Below are 24,292 nucleotides of genomic sequence, written 5' to 3' on the forward strand. Positions count from 1 at the left end.
TGTTCCTCGGGTGCTTTACCCTTCAGCTTCCCATGGGTTGGTGCTTTTCACCAGTCTCTCATGTGGTCTTATGTGTTTCAGGCTGCTGATGGATTGTTACTGTTGAAGTTGTCATATAACGTACACATGTAGTAGTTACTTTCTGCTTTTTTATACGCTTCGGAGAGCTGGCTTTTCAGTTTGTGTACCTCCCTTTGTTCAGTTGTTTAGCCTCTGAGTGTGAAGCTATTGCACAATCATCTGCATACTCAAGCAGATTTACTGCAGTCACAGTGGTCTTGGTTTTGGCATGCAAATGGGCAAGATTGAAAGGAATCTTAAAGACAGTGGACATTATTGGTAATTGTCAAAGACCAGTCTTCTCACTTGGTATATCTCAACTTAATGCACGAAAGTAATAAACCTTTGAAAATTTTAACTCAATTGGTCGTCGATTTGCGAGATAATAATGAAAGAAAAACGCCCTTGTCGCACGTAGTTGTGTGCTTTCAGATGCTTGATTTCGAGAAAACAATTTAAAAAGTCAACCAACGTGAATCATGTGAATCCGTTGAGAAAATCGGGGGGTAGATTGTGCTAATTTATATTCATGTTGAGTATTGCATGCCAAAGGTTTTATGCTAATAATAATTTTTTAGTAGTTACCAATAGTGTCCACTGCCTTTAAAGATGGTGACTACTGGTGCGTTTCTCAGGTCTGGGGAAATCATCTCCTTTTTATTTACTTATTCTTTCAGGCTTAAAAAACATCAAAAACACACAGCAACAATAACAGAAATGTAAGATTTTAAAACATTAGGAAAAAAAATGAGAGACATAACAAACAAAAACAGAAAACGCAAACAGAAGCCTAGGGATTGCCCAAAGTGAATCAAATCACTATCCAAAGGGACAATCCCTTTAGGTTTAGAAATAAAAGATAGGCAATTAAAGTGGAACATTTTAGAAATAAAAATGAACCATTAACAAAAAAACCTTTGGCAAGAGGAGGGCATTTATGAATTAAAAAAATTGCAGACTTAGATGGGGCAGAAGATGGCAATTTGATTTTAATATCAAACATGATTTTTTTTAAGCATAAGTTTGGTTTATCTTAGTGCCCATGTAGCTATATATATTTTACAGAGAACAAAATCTATATGTTATTATTGACCTTTCTTGGTGATTACATACTTTGACATTTCTTTTACGCACAGAGTACATTTTGCTTCCATAAAGATTAGAAGTGAATTTCTATGCTGGATATTCTGTTGCTAGTGTTAAAAGTGAATTTTCTTTTCTGTTTTAATTTTGAAGACTTTGTGCAGGTGGTTACTGAGTGTGAGGAAAAACTACCGTAATGTGAGGTACCACAATTGGCGTCATGCATTCACTGTAACTCAGACAATGTATTCAATACTGAAGGTGAGTATTCATCTGATAACGATCAGTGTCCGTTCAGGGCTACTTTCTGTTCATTCTAGATATATCATCAGAAATACATGTATTCAGTGATTTTCAACGCACTCATCTAAGTAAGACACAGAGCAAACCATTATATGCATACAATGGGAGAACCATATTTAAATTATTTGTGTACTACATGTATGTAGTATTAAGGTTGGTTTCACTCTTGGCACCAACTCTGTTTGAAAGGTAGCACATGAATTGTCAGAGAATCATTTTTTAAATTTCTTTTTAGAGTTTTGTGGTGTAAGCTTTTAGGATCTGGTTATTTCTGTTCCTTTTACTGCGTTGGGACAAGTATTACACAGTGAGGAAAATTGGCAACATTATAAACAAAACCATCATCTGTAGAGTTTCGCCAATAGTTTTAGATATGTATCGCATCAAAAAGGACAGCCTAAATAGCCCTGCTAGGAAATGAGTCTTGTTTACACTGTGCTGATACTCTGGGTGTTAAGCCTCTTTGCTTTGACTTAAATCAATCATGTTTATTGACATTTTGACCTGCTATATGTATAACAAGCTGACCTCTCTTTCCTCTATTCTGCAAGTCCTAAGCTACACTTTTGATGGGTCCAGAAGTAACCAATTTATTTATGGGTTAGTCCAGAAAATAATTTGCAGATCCTTGCTTTTATTTTAAATATCATAATCCGATTGGGTGCTTAGCAACTGTAATGGACTTGAATGTGAACTGAAACAAATCATTTGACTAGTGTTATAGTTTGGTTTTGATGTAACATTATTTGCCATATGGAGCAGAATTGGATCCTGGGCTGGGTGATATTAGTAGTGTTGTAATGTGCGATTGCACCACTGAGGTTATGCAATAAACCAGTCAGGCGTGACCGGGGCGTGCACCAAGCACCATGCAAGCCCTGGCCACGCCAGTCGTATTCCTTAAACCAACCTGTCTGCTTGTGTGTCTCTTAGAGCTCCTCCAAACCCCCAGGCTTCAGAGCGGTGCGACACACCTATCCGTAATTATATATCCGAATGTTGCTATAATAGCGCCATTCACAACATTGGCGACGAGTATAAATTGTGGCATGCAATTAGAAAGAAAATCTTCTAGAAATTTACTAAAATTAATAAACTCCTTGTCCAAATTTGACAAGGACAAACTTACTAAAATTCATAAACTCGTTGTCTAAATACGACGAGGATAAATTTGTATTTTGCTTTGTGAAGGGCGTGGCAATACACACGGTGAAAATTTTCAACGTTTGAGCTCCCCGCCTTTCGTAGCAAAATTTTATATAAAGTTAATGTTCATTTTCGGCAATGTTTATACCTTAGCAAGTCCGGCGTTCGTTGAATTTGCAACTTCATCAGTACACATGATTGTAGCAATAGGTCTTTATTATTCTTATTGTTAATATATTTGTTTGATATTGTATGAATTTACTGAAGTCTGCTATAACCCATTTAAGCCTTGCGCCTTTCTAAAATAAAAGAGCTTACGTTTTTCAAAAAGTGCGTGTTTTTTACTATCAAAACGATTTACTGCTAGTCAGGTCAAGCTGTCGTGCATCACTCCCGACAGTAGCGCTGGCAGTAACAAGCGAGTGATATGGTGCAAAACCATTTCTGAATTATAGCAGATTTCGACATATTTGTAAATTAATATTATTTGTATTGAAGTACCCCCGCCATGGCCACCAATATAAACAAAGCATCTGTTAAACATTTAACTACATTACCGGGTATTGGGGCAAAGTTTGCCGAGATAATTGTCTCGATCAGGTCTATGTGATTATTGATGACTTTAATGAATTCCCTGCACTTGCAACTAAACTGAACGAGCTTAATGAAAAGGGTTTGATTTTAATCGACTACATCGCAAATCTCCAATCAGATCTCCCAACTAACGGTTCTGATAATACTGACCCACCAACAAAACAAACGGAATCAATTGACCCTCCTATGTACCTTCTGATTAAACAAATGGGTGAATTTGGAAAATCATGCAAGAAAACACTCTAGCAATAACGGGAACCTAAAAATTTAGTCCTAGCAGTCCGAAATTCACTTGGCAAATCTAATAAAGGGTGACACAATGCCTCATGGTGCGACCGCGCAAATTAAAATTTCCGCTGTACAGCATGAGGCGCGCCACCCAATTGAGCAAACAGGTGATGCCATTATAGACGCTAATCTAAAGGTGATTAAGGAAAAAGCCCCACCCCTCCCAGCGCATCTATTGAATCCTGCAACAAAGGCGAATTCCAAGACCAAAGCAAAGCCTAGCATTACTAATCCGGTAACAATGGCTACCACTGACAATGGCAACAGTATAACTGCCAGTCAACAACCAATTGCTTATGGGTCTGACTTGATCCAGGCGTTCGCTAGTAGGAGCCAGCCCAAGAGCCAGTCGATCCCAAAGATCACTCCATATGATGGGAGTACAGACTTTCATGCATTTACAGCTAAGTTCGAAGTCGTTGCTCAGTGTTGTCAGTGGAACGAACAACATAAATTGCTTAATTTAGTTGGCCTGTTAACTGGCAAGGCACTTGATTGTTATGCATGGCAAGAGCCAGAAGTAAGGAACGAGATCCACTTGTTAAGTCTCAGCTGCTGAATATGTTCGGAAAATTGAAAGACCCTATGATTCATAAAGCCTAGCTGGGATCCTTAAGACAAAGAGAGTTCTTGATACAATTGAAGAATTTGGGCAGCACGTAAGGCAGGTAGCAACGTGCGCTTTCCCGAATGCACATACAGAAGTATTTGAAGTCATTGCGCAAGAAGGTTTCTTAAAGGGGTGCGCTGACGATAATGCAGCAGAACTTGCTCTATTACGTGACCCACAGACATTGAACCAAGCCATCCAATATACCCTATCGGCGACACATAATCACAAGCTCCTATCGAGAACGAGCAAGATCAGAGTAAAGGAAGGTATCATTTGGCGAATTACCTTTGAAAACTCACGAAAGTGTACAACAAATACAAGTTAATAAGACTGGGAAGGACAACATAGACATTCAGGTAGACCGGTCAGATTTCAATGAAAATATGCAACAAGTTCTGGCAAACCTAAAGACTAGGGCTATGAGTTACTCTTCTCCTGAACCCTACTCGACACAATGAGTACGTTAGGTAAAGTACTAGATAGGTTCCGGCAGCATAACCTGAAACTAAAGGCAGCAAAATGTCTTTTATTTCAGGATTATGTTGTTTTCCTTGGCAAACTAGTGAGTCAAATCAGTATTGCACCTAACCCGAGTAGCATAGAAGTAGTCAGAGACTGGCCTCAGCCAGCCTCGAAAAAAGATGTAGAAAGGTTTATGGGGCTTGCTAATTATCACAGAAGTCACATTAAGGATTTTGCAAAACTAGCTAGACCACTATACGATCTCACAAAGAAAACCAACAACAATTTTGCGATGCTCCATCTCCCATGTGGTGGTTGCCTTTTCTGTGCGCGAATCCATGAACAATGGGACCGATTCAACGAAGATGTTGATGATGTCGTTCCATTGGCCGTGCGTCAAATTGCAACGCCTGTAAACTTACCAACTCGTTTGGAGTGTAAACTTAACGAACAAAGGCATGGGCCCGCTGCCGCTACGAATGCAAATATGTCTGCGTGCAGTGATAACACTTTGATCAGTCCAATCCGGCGTTCGCTGCTTGCTGATCAGAATGTTAACGCTGTTGACAAACTACCAGATGACAGTTGCAACACACAAACTCAGTCAATTGATAAACAAATGGTGTTCCATAACAAATACGACTGCAGAAAGCATTGCTAATGTAGTTGTTAATGATTTCATATCCAGATTTGGATGCCCAGATCAAATCCACACCGATCAGGGCAGAAATTTCACAAGTTCTCTTTTTGATTCAATATGTAGTCTGCTTGAGATAACTAAAACTAGGACAACCCCCTACCGCCCATGTTCAAACGGGCAGATTGAAAGATATAACAGAACATTACTTCAAGCCATTAGGTGTCAGTTAAAGGACGGTGTCGCAAAATGGGATGAAGACCTGCCTTTGCTTACAGCAGCGATACGTTCTCTCCCAAACTGCATGGGATGAAGACCAGCCTTTGCTTACAGCAGCGATACGTTCTCTCCCAAACCGCATGGGATGAAGACCAGCCTTTGCTTACAGCAGCGATACGTTCTCTCCCAAACCGCATGGGATGAAGACCAGCCTTTACTTACAGCAGCGATACGTTCTCTCCCAAACTGCATGGGATGAAGACCAGCCTTTGCTTACAGCAGCGATACGTTCTCTCCCAAACCGCATGGGATGAAGACCAGCCTTTGCTTACAGCAGCGATACGTTCTCTCCCAAACCGCATGGGATGAAGACTAGCCTTTACTTACAGCAGCGATACATTCTCTCCAAAACCGCATGGGATGAAGACCAGCCTTTACTTACAGCAGCGATACGTTCTCTCCCAAACCGCATGGGATGAAGACCAGCCTTTGCTTACAGCAGCGATACGTTCTTTCCCAAACCGCATGGGATGAAGACCAGCCTTTGCTTACAGCAGCGATACGTTCTCTCCCAAACCGCATGGGATGAAGACCAGCCTTTACTTACAGCAGCGATACGTTCTCTCCCAAACCGCATGGGATGAAGACCTGCCTTTACTTACAGCAGCGATACGTTCTCTCCCAAACCGCATGGGATGAAGACCAGCCTTTGCTTGCAGCAGCGATACGTTCTCTCCCAAACCGCATGGGATGAAGACCAGCCTTTACTTACAGCAGCGATACGTTCTCTCCCAAACCGCATGGGATGAAGACCAGCCTTTACTTACAGCAGCGATACGTTCTCTCCCAAACCGCATGGGATGAAGACCAGCCTTTACTTACAGCAGCGATACGTTCTCTCCCAAACCGCATGGGATGAAGACCAGCCTTTGCTTACAGCAGCGATACGTTCTCTCCCAAACTGCATGGGATGAAGACCAGCCTTTGCTTACAGCAGCGATACGTTCTCTCCCAAACCGCATGGGATGAAGACCAGCCTTTGCTTACAGCAGCGATACGTTCTCTCCCAAACCGCATGGGATGAAGACCAGCCTTTACTTACAGCAGCGATACGTTCTCTCCCAAACCGCATGGGATGAAGACCTGCCTTTACTTACAGCAGCGATACGTTCTCTCCCAAACCGCATGGGATGAAGACCTGCCTTTACTTACAGCAGCGATACGTTCTCTCCCAAACCGCATGGGATGAAGACCTGCCTTTACTTACAGCAGCGATACGTTCTCTCCCAAACCGCATGGGATGAAGACCAGCCTTTACTTACAGCAGCGATACGTTCTCTCCCAAACCGCAGCACTGGGCTTACACCTAATTTAATGATGCTCGGACGGGAGGTAAAACAACCAATAGAACTCGTTTTTGACATCCCAAATGCTAATACTTCAACTGCTTCTCCTCTTCAGTATGTACGAAATCTGAAAGAGCGCATGCGTAAAGTTCACGTCATAGCCAGAGCTAATATTGGTGGATCGCAACAATAGAAAAAAGACAATATGACCATAACACCAATCAGAGCTCAACAAAGCCCCAACTTAACAACTTAACAAAGCCCCAAAAATTGGCCAGTCACGGAAACTACAGCCAATATGGCGCGTTCCTTTACTAGTGGTCAAATCTATTTCACCAGTTCTGTACAAAATTCAAGGAAGAAAAAGAACAGAGATTGTCCACCATGATCTAATTAAACTTTGCAACAGCAAAGAAATTCCACTTTGGCTCCGTAAAGCTCAAAACAAGTTCTTTTTGGTTAGTGGTTTGGTAGAGAATGAATCCGTAGAAGACGAGGTTGGTCTACATTCCCTTTTTCAAGCAAATAGTAGTATATATACCACTGACGCGGCGTTTGCTGCTCAGGTGGAACCCCGAATTGAGCATGTTGCCACAGAGAATATGGCACTTGCTGAAAAGGTTGACCCCCTAGGCACATCACAAGGAGTGGTAGACTAGTTAAACCTCCCATTAGGTTTAGAGATGAGTTTTAAACGTTAAGATGAGTCTTAACGCTTAACAATTTTAGTGTTTTCGTGAATCTTGTAAAGACAATGCCCCCTTTAACACCTTATTTTTCCAGCTCAGCAGAATATACTCGACTATGACGAGCACCCATCCGAAGAGGAACCAGAGATGCCTGTCTTGAAGGCTAGCGAGGACCCACTAGCCATTGTTGCAGTCACCCCGAACGAGCACACAGAGGAACAACGACCAGAGCCTCGTAATACAAGCAAAGTCTATAAGTCCACCTGTAGCCAGCAAGGGTGTGGGTTTAAGACCAACAAAATGAAACGCCATGTTGTGCGTCAGCATATCTGCAACAGTCCATGGTGGTTTCTACGGGAGATAGTGAGCCATTGCCGCCTTCATGGCCCATTCGACGTTACCATACACCTTCCACAATTGGCACATTTTGTCGACAGGTTTATGCATCACATGTGGTCTCCTCGGAAGATCTTCTTCAATTTATCTGTTCTCGGGAACTTGCCGACAGAAACGCCGAGTTTAGTGCCGAAGAAATTAAAGTATTGGATGTCTACGACAACTTTATCGGTCTGGCGGAGCTTCACAACAGGTGCATTATATCTCCATCGCGTTTATCATCAGTTTTCCACTGGAGAACACTGCAACAACTACTCTCACTGGTCCCCCCACCACTACCGGAGTTGCTTCTCCCTCAGGAGTGGCCCCTTCCACCAGATCCCCAACTGGCGGTGTGCCCCCCATCAACAACGCAGTCATCTCCAACTGGCGGTGTGCCCCCCATCAACAACGCAGTCATCCCCAACTGGCGGTGTGCCCCCCATCAACAACGCAGTCATCTCCAACTGGCAGTGTGCCCCCCATCAACAACGCAGTCATCTCCAACTGGCGGTGTGCCCCCCATCAACAACGCAGTCATCTCCAACTGGCGGTGTGCCCCCCATCAACAACGCAGTCATCTCCAACTGGCGGTGTGCCCCCCATCAACAACGCAGTCATCTCCAACTGGCGGTGTGCCCCCCATCAACAACGCAGTCATCTCTTTCTTGAGAGCCACCCCTTCCACCAGATCCCCAACTGGCGGTGTGCCCCCCATCAACAACGCAGTCATCTCTTTCTTGAGAGCCACCCCTTCCACCAGATCCCCAACTGGCGGTGTGCCCCCCATCAACAACGCAGTCATCTCTTTCTCGAGAGCCACCCCTTCCACCAGATCCCCAACTGGCGGTGTGCCCCCCATCAACAACGCAGTCATCTCTTTCTTGAGAGCCACCCCTTCCACCAGATCCCCAACTGGCGGTGTGCCCCCCATCAACAACGCAGTCATCTCTTTCTTGAGAGCCACCCCTTCCACCAGATCCCCAACTGGCGGTGTGCCCCCCATCAACAACGCAGTCATCTCTTTCTCGAGAGCCACCCCTTCCACCAGATCCCCAACTGGCGGTGTGCCCCCCCATCAACAACGCAGTCATCTCTTTCTTGAGAGCCACCTCTTCCACCAGATCCCCAACTGGCGGTGTGCCCCCCATCAACAACGCAGTCATCTCTTTCTTGAGAGCCACCCCTTCCACCAGATTCCCAACTGGCGGTGTGCCCCCCATCAACAACGCAGTCATCTCTTTCTCTAGAGCCACCCCTTCCTCCAGATCCCCAACTGGCGGTGTGCCCCCCATCAACAACGCAGTCATCTCTTTCCCGAGAGCCACCCCTTCCTCAGGTATCTCCTATTCTTGAGAGCCACCCCTTCCACCAGATTCCCAACTGGCGGTGTGCCCCCCATCAACAACGCAGTCATCTCTTTCTCGAGAGCCACCCCTTCCACCAGATCCCCAACTGGCGGTGTGCCCCCCATCAACAACGCAGTCATCTCTTTCTTGAGAGCCACCCCTTCCACCAGATCCCCAACTGGCGGTGTGCCCCCATCAACAACGCAGTCATCTCTTTCTCGCGAGCCACCCCTTCCACCAGATCCCCAACTGGCGGTGTGCCCCCCCATCAACAACGCAGTCATCTCTTTCTTGAGAGCCACCCCTTCCACCAGATCCCCAACTGGCGGTGTGCCCCCCATCAACAACGCAGTCATCTCTTTCTCGAGAGCCACCCCTTCCACCAGATCCCCAACTGGCGGTGTGCCCCCCATCAACAACGCAGTCATCTCTTTCTCGAGAGCCACCCCTTCCTCAGGTATCTCCTATTCTTCCCCAAGTACCGGAGTCTCCATTGTTTTACGTTGATGCCCATTGTCACATTGATCGACTCCTACATAGAGTGCAAAATAGGGGCACCCTCACCGAATTCCTGACGGAGGAGGAGATCGACACTTCCAACTTCCGGGGGAAACCTTGGCGGATGAGAAACGTTGGAGAGAGTTGGTCGATGACAAGTATGTCTTTGGGTTTCATCCTAAACATGCCCGCCACTTCTCTTTGGACACAGATCGGATAATCCAGCGTTCGCTGCAACATCCGATGGCCTGTGCCCTGGGAGAAGTGGGATTAGATTATTCGGGGTCATGAAAGGTTTAAATCCATCCAACAGTCCGTCTTCCGGCGACTTCTGAAGCTAGCTGTTGAGCTCAACAAACCTGTGATAATCCACTGCCCAGATGCCAAGGACGACTGCTTACAGATCGTTACAGAAGTTCTCCCTCTGCAGTGGAAGATACATCTTCACTGCTACACCAATAACTGGAAGAACGGCCGAAATTGGTGCAGGAGGTTTCCCAACCTGTGCATTGGCCTAACACCTCTAATCACCTGGAATGTACCGGAGCTAGTAGAGGTAGCAAGGATGATCCCCCTCGACCGTCTGCTACTAGAGACGGACTCGCTGTACTTCTTGCCGCGTTGGTCACCGCCCAGCTTAACCTTCAGCAATCCGACAATGGCGGAAATCTTCAGTCAAGAGGTCGCCCGGATCCGATGACGGCGCGTGGAAGATGTGCTAAGCCAGTTTTACACTAATACCGTCCGGCTTTTTGGTGTAAATTTTTGTTAAATATTTTGCTCTTTCTCTTGATTCTTGTTGGTTTTTAGCAAACACAGGGGAAAAGTACTCGATATTTTTTGTATATGGCATGTTTCATGTATAAACGACTGGGAAAAACAGTTGTTATTGTTATAAAAAATAAACTCCTGCGTTCGCCCCCCTTCCAAAAAGAAAGGGGAGTTTTTCATTCACAAAAGCAATTTACAAGCTATCAAGAGAAAAAGAGTCTTAAAAAAAAACCTTTCTTTGGAAACAATTTGTACAGGTTTCGTAGAGAAAAACAGTTTCTAATATCAAAGGAGTTTTCATTGGAAATAGCACTTACAAGTTTTTTCAAGAGAAAAAGAGAAGAAAAAAAAGGAGCTTTCTTTTGAAACAACTTAAGTTTTTTTTTTTTTTTTTTTTAAGTTTTCAAGAGAGAATTGTTTAGCAGGTTTGTTTCTCAAGGCTCAGATTAAGATACATTTTAATTTTTTCCTCTTTTTTTTTTAAATTGTAGAACAACCATCCCAGTTCAGAGTTCTGATTTAAAGTTCCATTTTCCAGGCTAAAAAAGAAAATAAAAAAATTGAGTGACAGAGTTTGAGGTTTCACGAAGATGTAAATAATGGCTGTAAATAATAGAGGGAGAAGAAGGAAAATAATAACTGAGCCGAAAAGGCAACCAACCCCAGCGGCTTTATTTACAGGTTTGGTTAGAAGATAAACGACAATTTTATGGAAGGTTATCTAACTCATCCTTCCTGCTTTCTTTAATATTGCAGAGTTTTACTTTTTGATTTGTAAAGTTGGAATTTTGTATGTTCAAATAGTAATAAGCATTCGCACTTAAACAAAAAATAATAAAACGGGGAGGAATATTGTAATGTGCGAGTGCACCACTGAGATTAGCAATAAACCAGTCAGGCGTGACCGGGGCGTGCACCAAGCACCATGCAAGCCCTGGCCACGCCAGTCGTATTCCTGAAACCAACCTGTCTGCTTGTGTGTCTCTTAGAGCTTCTCCACATCCCCAGGCTTCAGAGCGGTGCGACACACCTATCCGTAATTATATATCTGAATGTTGCTAGTATAGCGCCATTCACAACAGTAGCATTAATGTAAACAATTGATACCAGCAACCATGACTAACGTTAGACTGGAGTGATTGAAAACATGATGGATCCAACTATGCATTGGGAGCAGTTCATATATCAGGTTCAGACACTAATGTTGTTTTAAAGCCAAGGTATGGTATTTACTTGTTCCTGTTTCAGAATGGAGGCATGCATGGTATACTTTCAGATCTAGAATGCCTGGCTTTGCTGGTTGGTTGTTTGTCTCATGACCTGGATCATAGAGGAACTACAAATAATTATCAGATCATGTAAGTTGTTGATATATTGTTAAAGTTACTTTTAAACATTTTTCTCACCTGTAAGGCAATTAATACTAAGAACAATTACAAACTCAAAAGCCTTATTCTTCACTATTTAGAAAGCATTTTGAGGTAGTATTGTAATGCTTTATTTACCTTGAGTTGAACAGCTTGGGGAATATGGGATGGTTGCCACAATTTTTTATTTTTTTTGCGTTTTCCTCCTCTTGGCAGCCAATAGTCGACTCAATAGTTTAACCTGGCAAACTTGCCGTCTTGCTTTTCATAGTTCTTTTTCTTTGTTTCTATCAAGAATTGCTTTAAAATGATTTTTGCAGATGTTTTGCGGTTGAAAATGTATTTAATGTCTGTAGGGCTTGTGTGCTGGAAAGACACGCATTTCTTCAGTTCCCTTCAAGGACCATTCTTAATACCATTTGTTGATGAGTTCCTGACAAATGTATTGTAAGGAGACATGAAAATCCTCCTTGAAGACTAAGCTGGTTGTTGGGAAGGGTTTTATCTAAACCTCTTAGATCATATAGTGGAGTTGATGCCTAACCGCTAAACGCCAGATGATGTGTAAATATGAATGTATGAGTTTTCAATGAAACGCAAACCGAATGCACTTAACCATGTGCATACATGCTGTGTATACTCTTAAATGTCTGTAGCCTTGACATAATAATAGGATCTGAAATGTTTTTGAGGGATGAGTTTAATGCAGAGGATGTATTGAAGGCTCATTGTATCATGAATCAAACAATGTACTCAAAGTATTGCTCGTCGCTGCCCAGGTATAGAAAGGGACAAAAGGGGCTTGAATCAACAGTTAAAACGACTCGGAGTTAGTTGTGTAATTCCAAATTCTAGACTCTGTTCTTTGTCTCATAAACCAGAATCATAAAAGGTTGATAAGCATCCACGATTGTTTCTTATTGTTCTTAGCACTAAGAAGTGCAAGATCTAGCATGCATAATGGCAATTTGTGGCCATGGACTATAATCGCCTGAAGGGATACCCGAGTCATGGTAAATAAAGAGGGCTTGCCATGCAAACTTGTTTTCATAATGTTTGTTGTTTTTACAGTGCTTAGTCAGGGTTCATTTTGACAGCAATATTCCAAAACCTTTTTTATGTGTGTGATGGTGTTCCAAAACTATTGGCAGGTACTGGAAAGTAAAGGACATTCGGATAGAACTGTTTAATAAATCCATGATGATGTGTTTATAATAGGTCTGAATCACCTTTGGCCCAGCTATATTCAACTTCAACCATGGAGCACCATCATTTTGATCAATGCATCATGATAATCCATAGCAAGGTAACATTATCTCAATTCGTTTGAAATTAATCTCCTTTGTCATTTGAGATCTAGTCAATGGGTAGATCAACCAACTCTAATTTCAATGTTGCCATGAAATCTAAACTGGATCCATCGATTTGGATGTCCACAAAGAGAGATCAAGAAGAAAACTATTAATTTTCAAAAAGTTGCATTCAACAAGTGATTAAAAGGGAAATTCGAAAAAATAAATATTTATCCATCAATCTAGATCCTCTTCATAGGTGAAATATTTTAGCCTAATTATTTTAAATGTACGTTTTCAGATTTTTTTCAATGCGAAACGCTTTTATCATTAAAGCCTGGGTGTTGTTTATAATGCTAGCGGGCCTTTGTACCAAGCATAAAAAATAATACATTCAAACAGCTACTTGAGCGTAATTATTTTAACAGAAGCGTTATTTTTTACTTGTATATGATGCGTTTGCTCACCATTTAAATGTACTTTTGATATGTGTACACTTCTGAATTTTTCGTAACTATGGATTTAAAAACTAGGCCTCAACCTCAAGATTTAAAAAAACTAAAAACACTTCTGCCCTTGATGGTGCACGTATTCTTTGCATCATGTCTGGAAGTTTTCTTTGTTATACCTCCACGCTGCAACAAAGTGGCTATACAAATTGGAGCTCCCAACTATGACGTAATATGAGTGATGACGTAATGGAGCTTTTCGCGAATCTTTCAGAAAAGTGCTGGATATGGGTATTCAAAATGATTTTTTTTTACCACAAATATAATCTTATTATAGTCGTACATGTATGACTCTATAGTCATATGACTCCATTTCCTTATTGATTGAAAGCATTTTAAATGAAATTCAGCAAAGTTCACGCCTTGGCATATTTGTTCAAGCAGGTCTTTAACATCTTGGCGTTCACGTATAAAACAATTTTCTACTGGTTTTATTGTTGGCATCTTAAAACCCCCAAATTAAGGTCTACATTTAGCATACGTACAGACTTTACTGGTTGGCAAAAGCCTCAGAGTGGTGCACTTGGCAGTTACAGAACTATTTACCTGTATCCTTATGGGAATGCTAGAAAGTTTCTTAATAATCACAAATCACCATGTAAAAGGCATTGCCATTATAAAAGGTGATTATTGCCATAAAAAAAATGTAAGTGCAACACATGGTGCAATTCAGCATAGTGCAATGGCGAATTGATAATGTATTACACATGTAGTTGTGTTTGTTAAAATGTTTTGAGCTGGTCAAGTTTTTGTAGTGGTAAGACAGCAATCAATATTTTGGTTTGCGGTAACACTATGTGTGTATCTACTTGCTGAGTAGAGTTTGTTCTTTAGAGAACTGTCTTTCTGTATTCTACTACCACGAAGTAGATTTATCGGACTGTTCGAAAAACTTCTCAGTTTTGAAAGAACTGTCCTGCTTTTCAACTACTACCCGGGCAGAGGTATAGAAAATTGGCTGGGACTACTACTTTAGCTTATAGGATCGTAATTAGCTACACTACCGCGAAGGTCATTTCTTAAATTGGTCTTAACGTTTTGACTAGCTTGCTCTAGTCATCATCAGGAGACAATGACTAGAGCAAGCATGTCAAAAGAACTGACTCCGCAGTGTTGTGCAGTTAATACAGAAAGACAGCTCTCTTAAAAGAACGAACTCAACCTGGCAAGTAGATACACACATGGTGTTACCGCAAACCAAATATACATTGAAACCTCACCATGCAATGCCTCAAATCCTATATAAGATAACAATCACATAAGATAAATTTCTCCTCATTATCGGGATCTTCTTACTTAGCAGGTTCTTTTTACAGTCCATTCCAAACGTCTTCATATCAGACAACTGAAGCTTCCTTCAAAAATTAAGTTGGTAAATTAAAAATTAGATTGTAAGGCTCAACAGAATGGCAAATTGTGGTGGTTGGATGATTTTAAAACTCTGCAAGGCCCAACTTCTTAAAAATCCTAATGTGTTGCTGTAACAAACCATTTCCCATGTATTCTTTTAGCGAGTTGGCTTGTACATACAGTAAGACAGAGGATTCCAATTGTTGTCTAACTTGTGCTCACTATTATCAATTTTCTAAAGGGGAACGAGATATTTCTGAATCTGACAGCAGAGGAGTACAGTCATGCAATGAGAATCCTAGAACATGCCATACTGGCCACTGACTTGGCACTTTATTTCAAGTGAGTCTGATCAAACATTTGTTTTACCGCTGCGGTTGCCGCGGTTGGTGAACTAGCCACCGTAGGGGTATACTGTTCCCGGCATGTGCCTCTGAGTGTGGGTGCGTGTAGGGTCTATAGTGTGTGTCCGTGGTTGTTTGTGTGTTGCTATATGGCTTGTGTTCCATGTGCGTGTGTGGCTGCATGCAAATTATAACTTAATGAGAACTCAAATGTCAGCGTAAAACTTGGTGTGTGATTTGTCATTGGATTCCCCCCAGAAGCCTGTCGTTATTGAAACCCTTTGGTCACAATGTCCAGCTCATTGACTCTTGACATATGCTTAATATATTTGCAATGATTGAAGGTACCGAGGTGAATTCTTCAGTCTTGTTGAAGAGGGTCATTATGACTGGAGTGATGATGATCATAAAGATTTACTACGTGGAATGATGATGACTGCATCAGATGTATCTGCAATCACTAAACCCTGGGATGTGCAAAAAAAGGTTAGTGTCATATCTTTTTGAGTTTATTGTATTTCAACATGGTTATTGTTTTCACATGTACACGTGATTGATGTTTATGTTGGTCTCTTGTCTATGTTGCAGTTTTCGTTATTATTTCTTGCAAAAAACGTTATTTTATTTTCATGTGGTGATTGGTTGAGGGTAATGTTTGATGGCTTCAGAAAATAAAAATAATAATGGAAATGTTGTGTTTTCTTCTGATTTGAGATCCACATTGTCTGGTAGCTAGATCAATTGTTATCCTTTTTAGTCCACCAAGGGGGAGCGGTTCGTGTTTAGATATGTGGCCATCATTGCTGAAGTGCGCAATCTGGGGAAATCTGTGCTGGGCATCACAGTGTATTTTGCGTGAAATGTGTTAGTTCTGGGTAGGCCCGCCCAGCACCGCCCACCGTGGCTACAACACTGGTTGTACCATCTAATAACTGCATGCAGTAGCATATCCCATGTAGCATATCCCGTGCGGCCAGAGGAGGTCTGCTGATGACGAAGACACCCATCGTAAACCATTAGCCGCGTTTTCATACCTTCAAAAAAGTATGTGAATTAAAGCAAATTTTGAAATACGAAGAAAATAAAAAAATCATTCCCCCTTTAGTATGATCAGCAGATCGAAAAAAGGATGTATGGAAATTTGCAGCCTGATCTATTCAGACACAAACAGACCTGTTACTTACATGTACATTTGTATATGGACGAATGGACGGTAGATGGATTCAGATTATTATGCAGATTATACTCAGTTTTATCTGACTTTTAATCCGGCTACTCCTGACTTAGCCTTGACTGAAATTAACATGTGGACAGTCAATTATTCAACCATGTAATTCTCTTCTCACAAGACTTTCTGATCAATGAGTTCAATCACCATGGCACAATTTTCTATTGTTCGCAGCATATTTCACCTCATCTTACAAGAATACTATCAGCTCCTGATCAATTTACTTATTGTGTATAAATTAAATCTCCTCCCCCTTCAAAGCTCTGGCCTATCTCCTGTCTAAAGATCTGATCTTCTGCATAAATACATTCCTGTTCTTTCTTTTCGTTCTGCTGGACAATCCCTACTGACTCAAACTACTCTTTCCAATACATTCTCTGGTCAAAGAGCTTTCTACTTCATTGCACCTTGGTAACGACTAACCTCTTCATATTTGCCAAGCTGGCTCTCTTCAAGTTTTCAAGGGACTTTTAAAGACTCATTTGTTTGAATCTTTCTTTTGTTACAATTGCTTTTATTATATTTGTTAATTGTTTTATGTTGTGCATAGAGGCTCTTGCATTATGCTATATAAATATCTCAAAGTATTTTTTAAAATATTATTATTCAAAGTGATAACATTCTTTTTAAAAAAAGGACTTAATTTTGTTTTAAAGGTGGCCCACCTTATTTTTGGTGAGTTCTTCGAGCAAGGCGATCTTGAAAGACAGAATTTTAACAAAACCCCAGAGGTATGTAAACAAATGAAGGTTATTTAAGGGTGTTTGGTATATCATTCATCACATATGGATCCTTTATTTTATATGGAAACAGATTCACCCAATAATGGTTTTAATGAGCAGTGAGGTCCTTTAAACTGATTGTAGGCACCAAAAATTGAAACGTTACATCTCTTACTTCCCTGGTTATGTGAAATGGCAACCATTTGCATCAAAATAATGGATGCCTGTTGCAAGTGATAGACATAGTGAAGCCTAGTACTTTCAAAAAACTTGTTTTGGAATGTGACACTCGTCAATCGTAATAATAACAACTAAACTCAAACTTCTAAAACTCTTGCTTCAAGAGTTACTCTGAAGTAGCATAATGTGAAATGTGAATTTGCATTATTTGGTTTGACATGCAGATTCAACTGAATGGACTGTACACTTGTCCAACAACATGCCACAAAGTCCATCCTTTATTATATACATGCATTTCATAAGCTGTTGAGGAATTGTATTGTTTATATTTCAGGATATGATGAACAGAGAAAAGCTACATCTCTTACCCAAGATGCAAGTGGGTTTTGTGGATTCTATATGCATGCCAGTATATGAGGTATGTATGAAAATATACAAATATAACATTTGAGCTTTGAGGGTGACTAGTCGATATTAGCTCCCAAGGTATTGGAAGGTGACAAACTAGTTCCCAAGGCGAAGCCGAGGGAACTAGTTTGTCTACTTCCAATAGGGAGGGGAGCTCCTATCTACTAGTCACCAGAAATAAACCATGTTATATTTGTTTTACTATACTTCATACATGATTCAGTTGCTTGGAGCAAGGGAAAATTACGCCATGTGAAATAAAATGAACCATGATAAGTTTGTTCATGCGATGGATGTTGCTAGAGCGATGTTCGTGCGCGCATGTGTACAACAGTACCACGATCGTAAAGTGCAACAAGTAGAATAGCACCGGGGATGACGTCGCACAATGGTAATGCGCATGACAAGTAGAATTACTTGTCATGCGCATTTACCACTTGCGTGAATACTCACTTGCGTGCTTGGGAATTAGCAAAATTAACACCTGGCACGTGATGATGAATGGACCAATGAGAACTCGACTCTTGGTCATGAATATGTGTGAGGTATAGTACATCAAATATTTAAGAGGAGGAAACCTCATAAATCTAAGGCCATCTAGGCAGTTTCCCAAACTCTGCTTGTTTAGGCTATTCAGGCCATCTAAAGGCCCTGTCACACTTTGACGTTTTAGTCAGCGTATGCAGACGTATGACAATTTTGCCAAATACGCTGGCGTACCTTGAATGTTATGGGTAAGTTTTGTAAGTTAAGAGCATGCTGAAAAAAGCTGATATACGTCGTTGTAAGGCGAGGTCTACAAGAAATTTTGTGCATGCGCAACAATTCTGAACGTATGCCAGCGTGTGGCTCATATGTTCCGCGAAAATTGTACATTATACGATCGTTGACATACGTTCACACACGCGACTTGTAAGTTAATCATACATAAGTCGACTTACGTCGAGATAATATCTATAGCGTACCCGTAACTTATTATAATGGCGTATTGGCAGGCTTTATGGGAATCGGTACGCATGTATATAAAATTTGCGTCCGCAGGAGGATTGCTACGATGTCAAGTGCAGTTTTTAATACAATCATCGTGATGAGGCACCCTTTTTTTTAGGCTTCTGCATGTGATCGTCGGCAATATGCTGCCGTGCTCTATGCGGTAGTTAGTCTACTGTAAGACATAAGTTGTGAATGCCGGTGTGGCAGTTTCAACTTTCCGCCGTGTTCAGTTTTCCGAATGACCAAATACGGTAACATTACGTCATGCGATGCCTGCGCAAAGCAAGCGAAAGTAGTACATTTTTAGTGCCGTATTGAGTCATCCGTGTTACTCTCCGGTAGCTGTCATGGCGGCGTCCACGAGTACAACGAGCGGCAAACGCGTGGATCGTATGAGAAAATTTGGTGTGAAGACGAAGCAAATTATCCTGTATTTAACCTGTGGTAGTGTGACCTGCTTAAAGTTGTACAGATGGTACAAGCGAATGTGACTAAACAGAAAAGAAACGTAATTAATAGAAACAATTTGGGGTCACCGAGAGAACTACAGTACTCGCCAGGGTACTCGCGGCGGTATGTTTGTCTGACTACGTCAACCCGGAAAACTGAACACGCCGGAAAGCTAAAACCGTTCGAACTACTTGCTGAAATATCCGGCTACGTCACCCGGAAAACTGAACACGACGGAAGACTGAAACCGCCACATCGGCAACACGCTAAGCGTTCTAAACAACTTTCGGTATTTAGTTTGCTGGAGAGGAGTCTTTGGCTTCAGGCTGACGTTGCTGTAGAGATTGGTCAAATCACTTGACTGAGTACACGAAGGTGGCTTTCGGCCATAACTTTGGTTGGCCGGCCTAATACCGATAAGGTGGTTGTATCCACTCACCTGCTGGTTTGGTCGGCAAACCTAACACTCACATGCAACACGTCCTCTCTCTCTCTCTCGCTCTCTCTCTCTCTCTCTCTCTCTCTCAAGCTCACATTGCTTTTAACTTTTACAACACATATTTTTCACTTTTCACATTAACTCTCTTTTATCCAACTGTTTCAATGAAAAAATACAAAGGCATTTGTCAAAAAGATGGGGGGGGGGGGGGTTCTTAATCTTAATCCCTTACATAACATAGTTTAACACAGGGCGTTTCTTGCGCACTCGACTCCTGCGGCATTTCGCAAAACATGTGCAGACCACAGGTTTGATGAGGAATTAAAACTAAGTCAGAACGCGAAAAAGTAACAGTAAAACAATTAAAAACAAACTATCACCAATCGACTCTGACAACTTGAATGCCAACAATTAATGTAAGCGAATATTTGTGTTCATGTCTCGGACGAAACTTGTCATTAATTGTCTGTATCATAGAAACGCAAAAATGCCCAAAATACCATTCTGTATGTGGTCTATCAGGGGGAAAAAACAAGAACGAAGAAAAATGGTGTGTAATTTTTGTCAAATGTGAAATGCAGTCGATCAAAAAGTGAGGGGGACATCTGATATGCTGTTCCCTCCAGTCTATAAAGTGAGGGGGACATGTTCCAATGAATGATGAAATAAAAACAGGAATATAACATAAAAACAAATGTGTACAGAAATGTGCTTAAAGTTAACATAAACATTCTCTTCATACCTAATTTCTTGATGATAATGAATACTAAATGTCACATCCGTTACAGCCCCTCAACTTACTTGTAGTTGTCACAAGAAGTAAAAAGAGTTTAAAGACATTTTTGTAATTTTTGCTTTCTTCATTATTCAGCAAATAAGGCAAAACAAAGATATGTTTTCATATAGGGTTTGCCTAAAACAAGTTCTTTTGAACAAGTATTTTATTGAATAAAACAAGCTCAAGTATTTCTTTGACGACTGCATAAAAATGTAATTGTTGAATTGACAATTGCTTAATGGATGATTAATAACCTGAAACCTATTAATTGCCCATCAATAATGATTGCTCTTTTATAAAGGCACTATCGAAAACCTCTGAAAAGATGACACCTTTACTCCTTGGCTGCAAAGCAAATCGGGATCACTGGCAAGATATAGCAGAGCAATGTAAGCAACCCATGGTAGAGGTTAAGGAACAAGCTTCATCTGAAGAGAAGGATATTGATGAATCGGAAGCTCTCCAAACATCCAACCAGTCCAGCAATAAAGAGTAAAGTCTAACACACTAACAATCATTGATAGTTTAAATCACTCATTTCAAAGATTTATACCTACTATTTTACATTGTGATATAAGTATAGAGAAATTTCCCATGTACTTTTAAAAAGTTTGATCATTGAGTGAAATGACTGCATGCGTTTGCATTATTCTCTGAGGTACTAACTTCATCAGGAGCATTATTCTCTGAGGTACTAACCTTAATATTAGAGCACATATATTTGCAAGTTGAAGATTGCCAGATGTTGGGCTGTATTCTGTAGTGTCAGTGGTGTTACTCCTCCAGTGTCATGTTTGAAATGATACAATTATCTCTTTATGTTTGTATATAGTTGAAACCTTGTCTAGGTTTCTAAGTAATTTATCGGGAAAGTGCAACTCATTATGTAGATTGTTAAGTCTGGGTTGTTCATCCCACCTACTTCATTCTACAGTATTTTATGTTAATGGATTGATTCTCAGGGTGGCAGATGCTCAAACTGCCAAAGATTTGGTCTTTTACCTGCAAATTCAGTTGTACAGTTTTAAGATTAATAAATGTTTTGTTTATCATGTGTGCTAAAATATAACATTTTGGTCCAGTTTAACCTTAAGTATTTACTTTTTACCGGATGACTTTCTGCTTTCAGGATTGTTAATTTGTTGGAAAGGTTTACATTTTTGTTTAAATATAATGTAACATAAAATCTATATTTAATTTGCCACCAAACTGCTGCATATCCCATCAGCTAAGATGACGTCCATCACAAAGCCATGTATATCAGTTCATTTATGAGTCAACGTGTTTTGTCTGGCCAGATAAGTTGATTTAATGCAATTTGGACTGTTGAAATTTTGTGTTAAACTGTTTGGACCCTTGTAAGTAAAATATTGAACATTGTATTGTTTTGAATTGTTATAATTTGTTATAATTTGTTATACTATTGTTGTTTTGTGGATCTTCATGGTATTATTCTTTGGGTATTGTTTTACTTGTATTCAGACATACTATACAAACAAGGAATGTTTATGCGTGCAAAAGAGAGGATTTGTTCATGAATGGAGTTGAATGGAGTATGTTATAATTTCAAGAGATGAGCTGAAGTCTGAAGATCAAAAACAACATTGAATCTGAAGCCACAACTTCATTCTTATTTCCACCATGAGCAGGTGATGCAAACCTCAACATCTCAAATGGGGGCTGGGGTTGCAATTGGGAATCAAAGAAAGGGGTAATGGAATATCTGATTTCCAATTAATCAAACACTACAACTGCTAGACTAGTTCAAAAAACATAACGATAGATTGGCCAGTGTTTTGTCAGCAAAGTTTGTCATAAAACGTAAAACAAAACCAAAAGAACCCACAGCCGATCTCTGTCAATGCATAGATTTAGGCGCCTTGTCATAACCGCAGAATTCCGCTGACTTCGATAACAAAAGGACCCTTATCAAGTGGGCAGGTCTTCAGCCAGGACTACTCATTAGCAATAAACATGAATATTCCAGCAGCATGGTAGAGAGACTGGTAGGCTGCTTGGAGGTCCAGTTTATTTAAATATCAATAAGCATGATTGCAGCTGACCAGCGGAACCACTGAGGAATGCAAATGGTAAACAAAGGCTTTTCCTTTGCAGGGCAAAAAGCAAAAAGGGCGGATGCCATAATGTAGCTAAACGTAGTTTACTCCACTTCCATTTGTTACATGTACATGACGAAACATATGTATTCTGGAAACTGTATTCTTCATTCACAGCTTCGACTGACACAAATTTTATGCAGAAACGCACTGGTCCGAGTGGTTCAGCCATTAAATCACAAGCTCCGGTTTTTGTTCCACAGTTTTAATGAATTATGCCATTATCCCACCAAGTTGCAAAAGTGTGTGTCAGAGTATAGCAGTACATGGTGCAATAGCCTTGTTGGTGCGGCCTGTCCGCTTCCAAGATGATGGTGTTCATGAGTTGAAAATGTTTTATTTTGGGGAGAGCAAGCTGCTGATATTTAACTCTTTACTGACATTCATGACCTGAAAATGGAACTCAATTATTCATCAGACTTATTGTTATACCAACGATAGTTCGTGACATGGATAGCTCATTTAACTTATATGTGCTTCACTGCACGTGGCTGTTCTTTAGTGGATTGTCTGAGGTCCATTGCAATGCGGTTGCCATCCAGTCCGCAGCTTGTCTGCGGAGGAATACTTGGGGTAGTTTTGACAAGGCGCCTTAGTGTTTGCATGTGTACTTGTAGTGGTATTTGAATCTAGGAATATTATAAAAGGGACAATAGGACAACGATTGATATCACAAAGGAAAACAAGGCATTTACTTGTCAGGACAAAGAGTGGGGTGGGGGGGGGGGTTCCTTATATATCCTTAACCATACTTGGCTTTTTAGGTACATGTAATGAACTCAACTCCATAAATCAATAAGAATGTTACCTGAAGTCTTTATGTTTTCTTGGAATATGTATCACACTCTGCATGCATGGTAAGGGGTTAGCCAAAGCTTCAAAATCAAAATATATTGTTACAAAGAAGAGGTTTGCAGTAACAAAGTGTAATGATAATCTCTATATGAGTTGGGGTGGTTCTGAAAAGAACCATTGGTTTCAACTCGACATTTCGATCATTAAGCTCTGATCGTCTTGGAAAATATACATTGGGTATAGGATATCTTAGTAACCACATTGTGTTTGACTTTGTGTCAGATTGGTTTTGGCAATTTGGTAATCCATCAGCTGAATTTACCCATGCAAGGAAAGTAAATTGCTTGTTATAAATGTTCATTAGAGCCAGTTTTTCCTGTTGAGAAGTTGTGAATAAGATCTCATGGAGTAAAGCAGAAGTGAATCTTTGTGTGAAGTACAGTTGTAATTTTGCTAAATCGAAATTACTATTGCTAAAATTTGGTCACAATGAATGCATGCATTTCAACTGAATTAATTTGGGGACTAAGATTTGGGTTTAAAATTTCATTGACGGTTGGTTGTCATAGTGATTTCTTTCCCACCTTCCATATCTAAGACCCGGTTCGAATCACGCAGGGGGCACTACATGGAGAGGGTTTTCACCCTACCTGATTTTGTGGGTTTTTTTCCCAGGAATAATTCTTTGTGGGTTTTTCACCCACATCTAAAACTGATACCTCCTTCCTTATCTTCTTTCATTGGGTTATTGGCTACACTGATTAACTTGGCTTTCCTACATTCCTTGGCTTCTCTCCATGGGGTTATTGGGTACAGTGATTAACTTGGCTTTCCTACATTCCTTGGCTTCTCTCCATGGGGTTATTGGGTACAGTGATTAACTTGGC

General features: G+C 40.8%; 1 protein-coding gene across 2 annotated transcripts in view; it reads left to right on the forward strand.

The window, feature by feature from the left end:
• The window catches only part of LOC117303718 (dual 3',5'-cyclic-AMP and -GMP phosphodiesterase 11-like), a 156,926-nt gene extending 134,834 nt beyond the window's left edge, over window positions 1-22,092 (forward strand). For both annotated transcript variants that reach the window (XM_033788015.1, XM_033788016.1), the window contains 8 exons: window positions 1,297-1,404; window positions 11,682-11,791; window positions 13,019-13,106; window positions 15,193-15,293; window positions 15,640-15,781; window positions 17,180-17,254; window positions 17,760-17,843; window positions 20,795-22,092. In XM_033788015.1, the coding sequence (XP_033643906.1) occupies window positions 1,297-1,404; window positions 11,682-11,791; window positions 13,019-13,106; window positions 15,193-15,293; window positions 15,640-15,781; window positions 17,180-17,254; window positions 17,760-17,843; window positions 20,795-20,989 (903 nt within the window). In that variant the 3' untranslated portion in view covers window positions 20,990-22,092. The remainder of the gene's footprint in view (window positions 1-1,296; window positions 1,405-11,681; window positions 11,792-13,018; window positions 13,107-15,192; window positions 15,294-15,639; window positions 15,782-17,179; window positions 17,255-17,759; window positions 17,844-20,794) is intronic.
• Window positions 22,093-24,292: the final 2,200 nt, after the last annotated feature.

The sequence above is a fragment of the Asterias rubens genome, chromosome 20 (assembly GCF_902459465.1).
Source record: "Asterias rubens chromosome 20, eAstRub1.3, whole genome shotgun sequence".
Taxonomy (NCBI): Eukaryota; Metazoa; Echinodermata; class Asteroidea; order Forcipulatida; family Asteriidae; genus Asterias; species Asterias rubens.